The sequence below is a fragment of the Mustela erminea genome, chromosome 8 (assembly GCF_009829155.1).
Source record: "Mustela erminea isolate mMusErm1 chromosome 8, mMusErm1.Pri, whole genome shotgun sequence".
Lineage (NCBI taxonomy): Eukaryota > Metazoa > Chordata > Mammalia > Carnivora > Mustelidae > Mustela > Mustela erminea.
Window position 1 is genome coordinate 79,286,284 of NC_045621.1, and position 16,360 is coordinate 79,302,643.

General features: G+C 36.3%; 1 protein-coding gene across 2 annotated transcripts in view; it reads left to right on the plus strand.

Moving 5' to 3' along the window:
• The window catches only part of ZNF804A (zinc finger protein 804A), a 299,904-nt gene extending 287,303 nt beyond the window's left edge, over nt 1–12,601 (plus strand). Inside the window, exons 3-4 of one of the 2 annotated variants that reach the window (XM_032356162.1) lie at nt 5,762–5,892; nt 8,110–12,601. In XM_032356162.1, coding sequence (XP_032212053.1) covers nt 5,762–5,892; nt 8,110–11,350 — 3,372 coding nt within the window. In that variant the 3' untranslated portion in view covers nt 11,351–12,601. The remainder of the gene's footprint in view (nt 1–5,761; nt 5,893–8,109) is intronic. The other variant, XM_032356163.1, reaches the window with a different exon arrangement.
• Nucleotides 12,602–16,360: the final 3,759 nt, after the last annotated feature.

A 16,360-nucleotide genomic window follows, 5' to 3' on the forward strand; every position in this document is an offset into this window, starting at 1 on the left:
TGTGAGGAGAGCACAGTCTTTACTCAAATATCACCTTCTCAATGAGGAGACACACCTTCTATGAGGGACACACCCTGAGTTGACCCCCATTTAGTCTTTCCTTGAATGTGGATAGAAGCCGTGATTTGTTTCTAACTGATAAAATAGAGGGAAAAAAAACTCCATTAATTAGGTTGCTTTATATAGATTGTGTTATTAAGATTCAGTCTCAGGGGTGCCTGTGTGGCGCAGTGGTTAAGTGTCTGCCTTCAACTCAGGTCATGATCCCAGAGTCCTGGGATTGAGCCCCACATTGGGCTCCCTGCTCAGTGGGAAGCCTGCTTCTCCCTCTGCCACTTTCCCTGCTTGTATTCTGTCCCTCACTGTCTCTGTCCCTGTCAAATAAATAAACAAAATCTTAAAAAAAAATAAAAATTAAAAAGACTCAGTCTCAGCAGAATGGAGACTCTTCCTTGCTGATGGTGAAGAACTGCCATATTGTAAGATAGCTTGTGAGTGGGTCACGGGGCAAGAAACTCCCGGCAGCTCCAGTTGCTGAGAATGGCTCTGGCTGCCAGGTGATAGGAAGCCGGGCCTCTCTATCCTACCACCACAGGAAATGGATTCTACCAACAACTTCCAGGAGCTTGGGAGATTATTTTTTCCAAGACAAGCCTGCAGATGAGAATGCAGCCTGGCCAACACCTTGATTGAGCAAAGCCTACTGACCTACAGAAGCTGTGAGATAATAAATCTGTGCTATTTTAAGCCATTAAGTTTATGGTCATTGTTAAACAGAAACAGAAAAGTCAGCTAATAGAAATCCTTCCCTCATCACTGTGTTGTAAGTTGGTATCTCTCCCCTTGCTGCATGAACTCTGTTTAACTTTGTTTCTCCCACCGAATTTTCACTGTGTCCTGAAGTATACAACTAACTTATTTATATATGTCTTAATATGTCTTTCTCAACTCTCATAAACATTTCAAGAAACAAACAGGCTTTTTTTCTTCTGTCACAGATGTATCGACTGTGCTTAGAGTAACAGCTGACACGTAGTGTACACTCAATTAATACTTGCTGAGAGATAAATGGTTATATGCCTCGCAGCCAAGTCAGCCCAACCTAAAAGCACAGCTTGAAAACCATAGAGCGGCATAAATATAGGAGATAAATCATAAGAAATGTTCCAGGAAATCATGATTCCAGTCCTGGTTCTACCATGCGATTCTGGACTAGTCTCTAAAATCTGCTTAGCTTCAGTTTTGCTTTCTCTAAATACAGATCATAATGTTCACCATGTTTGTTTATATGTTTATTTTCAGACCCAAGCAAAGTAACATATGCAATATTGCTTAATAAATTTTAAGGAACAATATCAATTCTAGATGAAATATGGGTGGCTAATATGTATATAAAAATATTCCAGCTTCCCTAGGAAACAAAAGAATTATAGACAAAACACTAAGGATATATTATTTGTTGCCTATTAATTAAATGAATTAAGAGTGATGCTACCCAATATTGGATATGATGTATACTCTTATATACAATTGAGAGGAGTACAAAAATAGTTTAAAGTTAGGAACAGCAGTTTAGAAAACCTCAAAAAGTGCAAATGCATATCTTTTATTCCAACAGTTTTGTTTGTGGGAACCGATTTTTGGATGCAATTAGACAAGTGTACAAAATATGAGAATATTCATGGAAGTTTGGTTTGCAATTATAAAACAGTGTAATTTACTTAAATGCCAAGCACAAAATGATGAGTTATCTACATGGTTCTCTCTTCCTCTCTCTCTTTTTCTATCACTTTTTCTCACATTGTTTAAAAATTTTTTTTAATTGACATATAATGTATTATTAGCCCCTGGGGTACAGGTCTGTGAATCGCCAGGTTTACACACTTCACAGCACTCACATTGTTTAAAGTTTTGCCAGTCTCTGAAAACACCACCACTAACTTGAGGCCAGAATCTTAACTTTCCCACCCATCCAATTCCATGAGTTTCCTGAGACCATATCTGAGGAACAATGACCTGTGTTGTCCTTACAACATTTTGGTTCTTTATAGACGAATAGAAGTAAATCAGTGAAAAGTAGACTAAACCCTCTGAGATAGTATTACCAAAGGATGTTGATTCTGTTTTTCCATTCTCTATTTGTATATTTCCAAAACATAGAATCATATGCCAGTGTACATTGTAATTTGTTTTATAATGCTGGGGCTAGACCATATCTTCCCACAAATTCTTTTTAACATTCTTCTAATTTTCTAATTCTTACTGTCTGTCATCTCTGTCCTGACATTTATCACTAAGAATTTCTTTTGAGTGACTTTCAATAAATTGTTCAGGGAACTTTTGAAATAGCATTGATATTTCTGTAAGTCTCACAGGTATTATCTTGTATATTTCTTTGTGTGAACTTGAACTAAAGTTTTCTTTCCATTTGGCATTCTCAAAAGCCTTTACTCAGTTTCTATTATTTACCTTTCAAAATTACTCTACAAGATAGAAAATATGATGTAAGAGTTTATTTTTGCTATAGGAAAATCCAAGAAAGTTATCAAGACTGATAAATTCTAGCCTAAAACTAACCAAAGTATTTGGCCTATAAGCCCTGTGGCTAGACCATCAATGTTAGGCAAGCTCGTTTATCTTGATATCACATCACTGAGATAAGAGAATTATTTGTCCACAGAAGGAGACTGACCTCAGTAGGGACACTTGAATGTAGTTTGGTGTATCTTGACAACCTTTACAAGACTAAAGCAACATTTACATTCTAAATATACACAGTTCTCTAAATGCACATCCAGAGTCTGATTCCAGCCACATCAATCACTCACTTAGGCACAGTAAACACAATGGTACTGGCATTTGGTAATTGACGGACTCCTTGATCTTTAACTACTATGTTAATAGAAACTGGCTAATTTAAATCATAATGGTTAATCTGAAACAATAGGAAACTCTTGGCATTTCATATACTTGCTTTAGAGAAGCTTGCCTTGGGGCACATGGGTGGCTCAGTGGGTTAAAGCCTCTGCCTTCAGCTCAGGTCATGATCTCAGAGTTCTTGGGATCTCTGCTCCACGGGGAGCCTGGTTCCCCCCGCCCCTCTCTCTACCTGCCTCTCTGCCTACTTGTGATCTCTCTCTGCCAAATAAATAAATAAAATCTTTAAAAAAAAAAAAAGCTTGCCTTATGTCAGAAACATTATATTTTTAATTCACTATTATATATACCTATATGTAATAGAAATTAATTAGTATCCTAGAGACTTTAATAAAAATAGTCCAGTCTAACTTTCTTGTTTGTCATCTGCTGTCTCCCAAAGGATCATGTAGGAAATAAACTATCTCAATTTGTTAAAATATCATTATTTAAAAATAAGAGTTAAAAATCTTTTGAACATTCTTACACTGGTATTTCAACTTTTTTTTTTTGCTTTATTTCATTTGACACTTTGATTCTTTAAATATTTAGAGAATTGTTTCTATTTTCTTTCAAATTCTCTGTTAGCATCCTCCTCCTAGCACACAAACCCTCTCTTGATTGAATGCCTCTTTCTTGAAATGGCAAATAGTATTTCTCAGTAAAGGTAATACCCTTTAGGCCACTCAATTATGCACATCAAATAAGTCACCAATTCTACTTTTTTTTCCTACTGCAACTGCCTTAGAAAAGGTTCTTAGTGTTCCTTACCTAAACTACTATAGTATCCTACCTATGCATCCCCTTATCTTTAATATTGTTCCATGGCAAAATTTCATGCACACTGATGACAAATGGTTCTTGACAAAATGAAAATCCCATTGTAGCACTGCATTGTTTAAAATCCTTCAGTGTTTCCTCCAGTCACATTTCATAATGTGATAGACAGGTTTGGTTTGGTTAGATATTATAATTCATCAATTCTCATCACTTCTACACACACAATCTTTTTTAACCATACTTCTCTCTTTCTGCATTTTTTTTTTTTTTTTTGGTATATGCATGCTCCTATTTTCTACATTTACATAAAATTTCCCTGAACTATTATCTCTCCTCCAACATACAAACCTTCTTCTTCGTGTTTTTTTATATCCTTGAAGATCCAAATCAGATATCACTTTTCCCAGGTAACCTTCTTGGGATTTTTTGGGCACCCCTCTTCTGTCCTTACATTGCACAGTAAAAATACCTAAATCAATGACTGCTGTTATCTCTTCCTGTATTTGTTCTCTTATTTCCAAAAAACACATAATACACAAACACTCACATATACTTACACACTCACAGACACATGGACACAAACCATATAAAGATAAAGACATTTTGTTTAATATTTTTCTTAAATCCCAGCCATTTAACAGCCATTTAACAGAGCTAGTGCTCAATAATTATCTTTTAATAAGTCTTGCTTGCTATGACTTCAAAGTTTTAGGAAATGGAGCTGACCAAGATTATGAATACCTAAAATTTAGAGTTAAAACATTTTTGCCCTATTATATTCAAATTCTAGATTTTTTTTCATGATCAATATTCTATAGTGTTTTAAAATAATTATTCTTTAATCTGGAATAATCTTATGTATATGCATATATACACACCTTATATAAATCCGATTAGTTCAAATATTAGAAATTACTTGAAGCTTAAGCTATGGTTCTGTGTAAGTGAAATTAAGTAGATATAATTCAAGGTCACCAGGAGTCTGACATTATTTCATCAGTATGACTAACTTTTTTAGAGGCCAGAAATTTCCCAATTTGGAGGATCTAAGTGATTCACATATAAACCAACACCTATTTATTGATCAGGCATTTTATATACCAGGCATTGTTTTAAGCCCCTGGCATATACCAGTGTATATGTATAAGGCATTTATTAAGACTTTATTCAATCACTTCATAAAAATGTAATTTGTGTATGCTTTATTATCTTAGAGTCCTACTCAAAGACTCTGACATATCACAAATGCATAACACCATAAGTCTTCATGAGAAAAATAATATTACTTTAATTATTTTTAATAACTATACACTCTATCTGTGGAAGACTATAGTGAAAATATTTGAGGCATGGGACCACTATGGTGTCTCTTAAATCATGCCACAAACATGTTCTATTCAAGTTGACATTCTCTTTTTCTGGCCAAAATGCTTTCAACCTCCCCAAAATGAACTCCTTTGTTACAAATGAAAAATATGCCCAGTGTAAAAAGAATTTCTAAAAATCACTATCACTTTTCTTCCCAGATCTTGAATTACTTGGGGAATGTGCTGATGGTTTGAAAGGAGAGATTGTTTTAAATCGCATAAATAGAGTTTATATGCCTTATTGATTAACATAAAACATTTATTCTTCTTAGAAAATGTGCAAAGGGCCAGATACCTTTCTAATATGCAGCACATCAAAATGATGAATTTTATGATATATAATTGAAACATACAAGCTAATTAAATTTGTTTGAAAATTAGGAGTTTACAAGGCTCCAACACTTCCATGTGAATTAGGCACAGAATCTTGGCAGAAAAATCAGTAAGCAGAGATGAAAGTTTTCAATTTCAATTTAGCTAAGGCTTAGCTATATCCTTAATATAATGTAATAACATTCTTTGGCATTTTCACAAGCCAAAGATACAAAAAATATTTTTACTAGAAGTGAATTGGCACAAATGTATTTTCCTTAGATGAGGTCAAAGATAATGTACTGGAAAATTCCAAGAATAATAATAATAGTTTTAACATTGCCATAGAGCCAAATACCACTAATCATTTCCATATTTCTTAATAGAGGCTCAAAGAACTGAAACAAAGGGAATTTGCTCGAAATGTAGCATCTAAATCCAGGAAAGATGAAAGAAAACAGGAAAAAGCACTCCAACGCCTGCACAAGCTGGCCGAGCTAAGAAAGGAAACTGTGTGGTGAGTGTGCTATGAAATCTTAAGTTTTCTTAAAGCATAATGACCAAAAAAAAAAAAAAAAAAAGGACATAGGAATAAAGGGCACAATCCTATTTATTTCTGTACCCAGAATAAGATAGTCACATTTTCATGACTTTCTGTGAGCTGTAGACAGTCATTTGAATTTTATGCAAACAACTGTTTATTGCACATTTCAATAAAAAAAATTCCTATAATTTTACTTTTCAAAAAAATTAATTTAATGTTACTCTGATATTTGCACTTAGCTGAAAACCATTCTGTTTCTTACTGGAAATTCTAAATACTTGATTGAGGAAGGGAACAGAGCACCATCTCATGACCTTGTTCAAAAAGGAGTTTTAAGAGGAAAATTTTTTTTTAAATGAAAATTTGGGGAACTTTTATTTGAAAGTATCTTCTACAAAAAAAAAATAAATAAAAGTTAGGAAGACCTTATAAAATTCAGAGTCAAGTCAAAATTAATTTCACTGTGAATAAAGTTACAACTGTTAGAAGTTCAAAACTCTGTTACTTTGACCTGTTTCTAACAGTGAACAGCTATAGTGTTACAATTCAGAATTTATAATTCAGGCCAAGAAACTGTTATAAAAAGGAGATAGCTTTTTAGAGTGTTCTCTCCACCTACCCCAAGACAAGTGATAGAGAATATATTGCCATATCATAACATTCTTTGGGATGTCAAGTTTGGAAAAATCAAAATTTAAATGTATTTTGAATCCTCTGGGAAACTTAAAAACAAACACAACTGCTATTCAATCATACCAATCATTTATTTTTACTCTCTGTGGTAATAAGTGAAAAATTATACAAGTGCAAGTTAATGTTATAGAGAATCATAGGGCCTATGCACTTTAAAGTCCTAAAGTAGCATTCCAATGTAGATGTAAAATTCTAATACATTGAGAAAACTAGAGTTGATAGTAAGATATGCACAAAAAGAAGCAAAACTGGGGCCCCCGGGTGGCTCAGATGGTTAAGCAACTGCTTTCAGCTCAGGTCATGATCCCAGGTCCTGAGATACAGGCTTGCATCGGGCTCCCTGTTCAGTGGGGAGCCTGCTTCTCCTTCTCCCTCTCCCTCTGTTGTCCCCTGCTTGTGCTGTCTTGCTTGTGCTCTCTCTCTCTCTCAAATAAATGAATAAAACCTTTTAAAAAAAGAAAAAAATAAGCAAAACTTCTTATCTAAATTACTTTCTTCAACAATAGTACATATTTCATGGTACACACACACACACTTTTCCCTTTAATTTGGGGCCTCTGAAGATGTGCAAAGTATAAGACAGTATTTTTTCTTAATATCAAATATGGTAGTGAAATAGCCCATTGTGTTAAAGATTAGGTAAAGAAAATATTCAGCTAAAAAAATTATGGGGCATTTATAACTTTTAAGAAACTAACTTTAATAGAATGGAAAATTCTGCACACCGTGATTCTGTTTCAGTAAAGATGATATTCAGGTAGCCCCTTTTTTATATGCCAGACAGTATAGTATCTTCTTTGTATTAAGAACCCACTATTTACGGTGTACTGCAATGACAAATAGAAATTATATCTTAAGTAATCATTTGTCCTATACTTACTATATATTATGATATTATTTTTAACTTCAGGGTAATTTTTAAATATTAAGAATAACAAGTCTAAAAAAATTTCTGAAGTTAGTATTATCTCTTAGTTATGTTAATGTTGCACTGCAACATTCTCCTTGGCCTGGGGTAGACTTCACTAAATACTGGCTGGATTGAATTATTGAACTGAATCCCCAGCCCTTCTGAAGTCATAATTTTTTTAAACTTTGTTCATATTCTCCATATAGTATTAATGATATTAAGTATTGGCAAATTTAAATAATTTTACTTTAGCAATTCTACAATACTCCAAAATACCACTGAAGAGACCATGAGTCTAAAGAAACTTGATCAGGAAGCATGAGTTGAGAGCACAGGAGTGTCCTCGACACAGCTGTTAACGACAGTGAAAGTAACTTCAACACAGCAGGACCAAGTTATCCCAAATAGTAACAATAATTAAATGCAGTTGTAGCTCTAAGGAAGGGACCTATGCTATATGAAAGTAATTCTCTTACGAAGATTTTAAAATTTGAAAAAGAAATCTTATAATGACATTTCTAAAATATAAATGTTTGGATTTTTTTTGTCAAAAGTGTCCGATCTAATATACACTTTTCTTTTTGTAGTGCTCCTGGAAGTGGCCCCATGTTCAAGTCAACAACTGTTACTGTGAAAGAAAATTGTAATGAAATTTCCCAAAGAGTTGTTGTGGATGCAGTTAATAACCAGGAAGATTTCAAATATACTTTGATTCATAGTGAAGAGAATACTAAAGATGTTACCGCTGTTGCTGCAGATCCAGAAAGTGCAAATATTACAGCAAAAAATAACCAACTTGGGGATCAAGCCCAAGGAATCCACAGACACAAAATTGGCTTTTCTTTTGCATTTCCAAAGAAAGCTTCCGTGAAGCTGGAGTCCTCAGCTGCAGCCTTCTCTGAATACAATGATGACGCCTCTGTGGAAAAAGGATTTAGCAGAAAAAGTAGATTTGTGCCTGGTGCTTGTCATCTTCAACTATCTTCACCAACAGATGTGCTTTTGAGTTCTGAGGAGAAAGCTAACTCTTTTCTTCCACCAGAAGGAATGTGCATTGACAAAGAAACTGCTCCAACTCAAGAGATGAAAGAAGTTTCTAGTGAAAAAGATACATTTGCATTACCTTCATTTTGCCAGTTTCAAATCCCTCTATCTTCTGATGCAGATAATTGCCAAAATTCAGTCCCATTAGCAGATCAAATACCACTGGAAGATATTATTATTAATGAAGACATAACTACGAGTGATAACAGTTCTGAATTGTTAGGAAATAAATCCACAGTTCTTGATTTAGCTAATGATTGCTTATCTTTGCAAGCTACCACAGAGGAAGCTGTTAAGAATAATGATGAGTCTACAGTTGAAGTTGCAAATAAAAATTATGGCCCTGAGATGTTGGCCCCTTCAAATTCTGAAGAGGAAAATATAAGCTTACATAAAAAAACAGATTTATCCAAAAGGCCATGTGAGCCCTTTGTACCGGTTCTTAACAAAGATGGATCCACAATCCTTCAGTGGCCATCAGAAATGTTGATTTATACAACTACTCAACCATCAATTTCCTATAGTTGTAATCCTCTCTGTTTTGACTTCAAGGCCACTAAATTAAACAACAATCTATACAAAAATAAGCTGCCCTTAAATGATCTTTCTTTTCAGCAGAAAGGAGAAGACAATTGCAAGAGACCAGTTTCAGAATGCGAGAACACATCTGTTGCGGGACTCATTGATTATGATGTTGGAGGTAGCAGAAATGAATGCCCCCAAGTCACTCTTCCTCTGGTTGATGATACTCTCTTCAATAACTGTAATTCTGGAAAAAATGAGACTATGGGTCTAAGGAATAGAAATATTTCCTGTAGGATCAGAAAAACAAAAAAACACAACTTTACCAAAAATCAAATGAAACAGGATACTCCAGATGAGAAATATAACAAAATAAGGTTGAAAGATACTCATGAACACTGGTTCCATAAAAGTAGAAGGAAGAAAAAAAGAAAAAAATTATGTCAGCATCACCATGGGGAGAAAACCAAAGAATCAGAAATTAGCTTCAAAATGGAATCAGAAAATAGTTACACTGATATAACTAGGAAAAATCTACTGGAAACAATTTCAGAAAAGCACTGTCTAGCTGCAGAGCAATTATTGGACTCACATCAGTTACCTGATAAAAGGCCCAAATCACCATCCATATACATAAGTGACAATGAAGAAATGTGTAAAACCCAGAACACTGAATATAATAGTAATGATGCAAACAGTTCTAAAAATCACGGTACAAAGAATTCGGTTGTTTTAAATGAACAACCCAATCCAACAATGATACATTCTGGGAAACATAATTTAACTTACTCCAGAACTTACTGTAGTTGGAAAGCCAAAATGTCCAGCTGCAGTCAGGATCACAGATGCCTAGTTCTTCAAAACGACATGAGCTGCCTGAGTCAGAACCAGGCTGTTAAAAGAGGTTATAATTCTCTCATTAACGAATCAGAAAGATTCCATCGAAAACGTAGACAACATTCATATTCTTATTCTTCAGATGAAAGCTTAAATCGACAGAATTATTTACCAGAGGAGTTTTGGAGACCACCACGGGCTTCTGCTCCCTGTAAGCCTAAAAGGAAGCGGAGGAGAAAAAGAAGCCGATTCCATACGGGAATGGAAGCTTTTGAACTCAGAGAGAACACCGATTATCCCAGGAAAGGCAATTCTTCCTTAGGTCACCAGGATGAGTTAGTAAGCCAAGACCAAAAAGGGGAAACAAAACCACAAGACAGTGCGAACCCTGGTAAGAACTCAGACCAAACAGATCAAGGAGAAGATGAGCAAATTTTGCACCCAGGCAGTCCCCTTCCTCCTGAAGCCAGTGGAGGGGCTGAGCCTTTAGCGCTGGAAACCACTTCTGGGGCCTCGGCAGACACTTCCCACGAACATGCCACATCTGTCCACGCAGCCTGCGCCCCAACGAAAAAAGAAATGGACAATGCCTTGCTGGAACATAAAGAAAGAAGTGAGGATATAAATATGCAGGAGAAGCCAATTCCTTTCAAGGTGCCTCACCCTGAAAGGAACTTGAGGCAGCCACAACCGAAATCCCACCTGTGCCATTACGAACTGGCGGAGGCCCTCCCGCAAGGAAAGATGAACGAGGCGCCCGCGGAGTGGCTGCGTTTTAATTCGGGAATCCTTCACACGCAGCCGCCCTTACCGTTCAAGGAAGCACACGTCAGCGGTCACACCTTTGTAACCACGGAGCAAATCCTGGCTCCCTTAGCTTTACCGGAACAGGCACTACTGATCCCAATAGAAAACCACGAGAAATTCCGAAATCTGCCCTGCGAGGTCTACCAGCACATCCTCCCGCCCAACATGCTGGCCAACAAGGTCAAATTTACGTTTCCCGCAGCGGCTCTCCCACCCCCTAGCACACCTCTGCAGCCTCTGCCTCTGCAGCAGCCCTTCTGTTCTACCTCTGTAACCACGCTCCACCACGCGGTTCTGCAGCAGCACGCGGCCGCCGCCGCCGCCGCCGCAGCAGCCGCGGCCGCGGGGACCTTCAAAGTGCTTCAGCCCCACCAACAGTTTCTGTCCCAAGCTCCGGCTCTCACCAGAACATCCTTACCTCAGATCTCAGTAGGACCAGTCGGACCCCGGCTCTGTCCTGGGAACCAGCCACCTTTTGTTGCTCCTCCTCAGATGCCAATCATCCCAGCTTCGGTTCTTCATCCTAGCCATCTGGCTTTCCCATCTTTACCCCATGCCCTCTTTCCTTCTCTGCTTTCCCCACACCCTACTGTCATCCCACTACAGCCCCTCTTCTAGTCATCGCCATAGGAGGGAGAGAAAATGTTCGTGTGAAAATGATTGCTATGTGCGTAAATGCTCATCTAAGTGGATAATTAATTTCCTACTTAAATGGTGGAAATAAACTAGCCAAAATACGGCCTCATTGATATGAAATCATTTACTGTAAGTGTAATGATGCAAATAAATTCTTAAGTTTCTGATATATAATATTATTAAGGCACTGAATAGTTTGCAAACCAATACAATATATGCTGTATATTAAGATGGTGTCTTAAGAGTATGTATAATGTACATAAAATATATTTATAGTACTGTAATTTATGTTGTAAAGTATGCTCCTTATTTTTTTTTTAACCTTTGTGTATTTGCACCTATTTAATGTTTAGACAAAGCTGATGGCACTACGTTTTGTACCATGTTCCTTGAAAATGTAAATTCAGTGAAATATATCTCTTGCAATAAATTTTTGTTAAGTATTTAAGTAAATCAAACTTTGTTTTAGTTCGTTTCACTGTCCTGGGAATGTATAGTAACAGTAGGTTTTGGATTTACATTGTTTCTTCTGTACATTGGCATCTCTGAGTCTCAGAGGCTCAACAAATTACCTTTGGAGCTCTATCAATATTTAAACTGTAATACATTCCTTTGGAATAAGTATAACAGGACCATTTGTTTTTCTGTTTGTTCTAATGTTGCTTATACTCAGAGTTTACTATATTTCTTGAACAACTGGCCCTCTAGATAATAAACCATGGAAATTATGTTAAAGTAATGTTAGTATTGAGGGGGGGATAACTCAAAAATATGCAAGTACCTAGTATTCTTTCAGGAACTGTGCAACAGCACTAGTAGACAAGAAATAGCAAATAAACAATATGAATTCTAACAACATTTTTGTATGTCAGAATTCTCGAATGTATTATGTTTATTTTTAATTGATACAGGAAATATATGTATATAGTAATATTGGTATGGATTAAGGAATGGGTTTAATTAATAAATCACTCCCCATATATAACATCTTGGGCAGAATGGCATAAACACAATCTGTATCTGGATATACTCTTTAATTGGGAATCTGGAAATGGGAAGGAGAGTAAATAAATAGCCCTTCCTTCTGCGAATCTAGAGAGATGTTTGTATCGTATTTCCAAATCACCCAGGAACTGTTAGAAAATTTCCATCACCCTTCCAGAGTCTGCTTTATTCTCAACGACCTCTGCCTGATCATTCACTCAAGGGCTTCTACATGTACTAAAGAATAGAATTATTCAATAGGAAAACTAGGAATGTCACATTCTTCCAATATGGATGCTTTCCAATATGTATCTACCCCAGTCCATGTCACTGGGTAAGACAAAGTCTTTGTGTCCAGTCGAGGGAGTCCACCCAACCATGTGAAATGAGGAAGGATTATAGCAGCCTGGCAATGAATCTCAGCGTCAGAGAGGCCATGTGAGTTCTTCCAAAGGGAGAGCAACAATTAAGTGATATTCTACTGAAGAAATGCTATTTCCTATATCTACTGTAGGAATGGGTTATCCTAAATAATAATGAGTATAAATACATATTCCCATCACAGAATAATCAATAGTAAGCTCTATTTTAAATAGAGAAATAAGGGGGGAAATCTAGGTTGTTTACTTTCTTGATTATTTGCCATAATAATAATAGATTTCAATGTTTTCCTGAAAAATGGTTGTGAGAGACTGCATATGCCCTTTTTATATTGACCAAGGAGGATACAAATAGTAAGGGAAGCAATTCCATTTCAAATGTTCTGAGAAAACATGTTCCAAAATTGGGAACTAAATTTGGAAAATTTCTTCTTTTGTCATCTTCTCTCATCCCAACATGTTCGTCTCTTACCTCCTGTTCTTATTCTTTAAGTCCTTTTTTCTCTGATCTTTTCCTTCTCAGTTTCACTGTAGACATCATTTGCATGTGTGTGTCTCCCACTTTTCTTTCTCCATGTTACCATTCCTTATATTTCTTTCTTCAAAATTCTGTTGCTCTCCTCCATTTCTTTTTGTTAAATGATATGGTCAGGCATGCTTTAACTCTTACGCATAACAGAATATGCTTGCTTGTTTATGGTCAAATTATTAGTTAGATGATAGATTTCTGAAAAGTTTGAGGAGGTAAGTTGTCGGTTAAAACTATTGAAACTCAACTTGACAGATAAATGAATTGGTTCTCATGGATATCAACGGCTGGAGAAGAAATGAAGGGTAGTTAAGCATGTCAACATCATTCAGATTCTACATAATTCATCTGAATACTTGATATATTTGATCAGAGATGCTTACACAGTTGGGACATCTGTTATACACTGAGGACTCAGAATGGATATATGATGAGACCCTTGTTACTTATTCTGAAAACATCAACCCCAGAATCAAGTGAGTCAAGCTGATGGAGTGAAAATCAACAATGAGCAAAGCAATCAGGTTAAGTCAGGGTAGACTCAACATGCAATGAGGCGGTCAGGGGACCATTAGGCATGTGCATATTGATGGTAGCAAGAGTCAGGCTTGAGAACAGGCATACACTGGCAGTAGGTTTGGGCCCTGGATGATGGCTTGTTCATAAATTCTGGAGCTGAAATTCCAGTCCTATCCAGGAATAAATTATTGTACCCTCTATATGTTGGGAAATTTAAATTATTCCAATACTATCTCTTACACACCATCTCCAGTCTGCTAGTTACAAGCATTGCTATAGTATTTGTTATTGTAGAGATGAATGATTTGGAATATAGAATAAATCTGAACATGAAAAGTAACTGTAGCCAAATAAGAAACGGATTCAAATTTGATGACAGTAAGGGGACTCATTCCTAACTTCAACTACCATCTCTCTCTTTCATATGTATCTAGCTATTTGGGTATATAGATATAGTTGTATCTCCAAATTCTTTTATGAGTTGAATAGCAATATCAGACTGTCCACAGGATGTCTCAATCTGAATATCTGCCAAGTATTTGAACTCAAAACTCAAACTCAAGATCCTTTATTACAGATACCACTGAAACCTGGCCATAGTCTTGTGTTTCTAAACTCTAAGAATGCCATTATAAAAAACAAAAAACAAACAAACAAACAAAAGGTGTTTTTTCAAAATCCTTTTTTTTCAAATCAAAAGCCAGAGTGTCATGCCTACATCAAATCAATCAATGAACCATTTTGGCTCTATTTCCTTACTTTTTTTCTCTCTCAATTTTTTCCTGCCTGTACACTCTGTATCATTCTAGTCCTAGTAGACCATAAGCTGAGTTACTTACTTGGTGTTATAAATTAATGTGTCTTTCCTCAATTTCCCGTTCCTACTATCCATCCTGCCCTCTGCTGCCATGGAAACATTTTAAAACGCAAACTTTTTATGACACTTCCCTACTTTAAAACGTATTATAAATTTGTAACCATTCTCAATATATACATCAGAGTCTTAAGAATGTCATGGAAAATCTATGGTGAATTAGGTGGCCTCCTCTCTATTCAGGACCACCAGTCAAGCACTCCTCAGAAGCCATTTTAATTTACTTAGTTACAATTATTTTTAACTTTGTGTGATCATGTTCTGTTATCCTGAATGCCTTCCTCCCCATACTTATCTTTAGTCAGATAACTGGTAATGTGTCACACTCCACCTGAGTGGAAGTCTTTTTGGACTTCTTCCCCAGGTTCCCTCTCTCCCCAGATAAATTAGTTTCCTGTCCTCTAGTGTCACATAACATGCTGTATCCAAATTTTCTTATCAACATTGGGTTGAATATATTACCTTTTTTGTCAAACTCCCTAGATTAAGAGCTCCTTGAGGCAATATAACATGTGGCTCATAAGAAACCATCAGTTAAAGTTTGCTCTAAGAGAGGGGGAAAATTAGTTAGAAAGAATGTAATTAACCCATGCAGACTATATTACAAAGTTCCAGAACTATTATCCATTTTTACTCTGAAATGATCCAAAATCCATTTAAATGAAAATGTAATTTTCCCCAAAAACTAGAACTTCAAGACACCATTTAGCATGAAGAACTTCCTTTATTTTTTAAAAGATTTTATTTATTAAAAAAATAAGTAAATACAGATTTTATTGATTTATTTGAGAGAGAGAGAGAGAGAGAGCATGAAAGGGAAGTAGGTCAAAGGGAGAAGCAGACTCCGCATGGAGCCGGAAGCCTGATGCGGGACTGACTTATGAACTCCAGGATCATGACCTGAGCCAAAGGCAATGAGCCACCCAGGGGCCTGAAGAACTTCCTTTCAAAGGAGCTATGAATCATTTAAAATAGAACTCCATGTTTAATAATCGAAGTATGACTTGAACCCTTATCCCACCCCAGGAGGAAGGCATAAACTTCACTATGTCTATCATCTATCTGTCTGTCTGTCTTTCTATCTTCTTTCATCTTTCTTTTAGTACTTGTCATCAAACATTAGACCTTAGATTTGGGGGATAAATAAATGAATAAAAGTGTCCTATTATTCAGATATTCAAGTCCAGGAAAAAAAAAAAAAAAGAGCAAACCTGCAAAATCCTATATTTAGCCATCCAGTTTGCTATCTCATTATTAGTCAAGCAAAATGGATTGAATTTATATTCACTGATGCCCTTTTCTCCCCACTGTATGGCAGTCTCCATTTCTCATTCTTTTTACTTGTTTTCCCCTCTGCTTATTTGCCTAGCTGAGCCACTGTCCTGGGAGTGAAAGTTGCCACCAGGGATGCTTTCCAATAAACTGTTTATTTTCTCTCACAAATAAAATTAGATAAAACTTTAAGGCTTACTTATATCATCAGCTGAGGCCGACAATCCTGCATGAGAGGCAGCAGGAAAAAGCTGTGCGACATGTTCTGGGGTGTCGAACATGCCTGAAATCTAGCCCACCACCCACCAGCGCCATAGATTGTGTCCCCCTCCCCTATGCAGCACTGTCTGCATTGGTACAGAGGAAGAGACTTTTGTTTTGTTTTGTTTCCACACAAAGGCACCATTGCTCACTGAGCTGAATGCCTCGAGCGA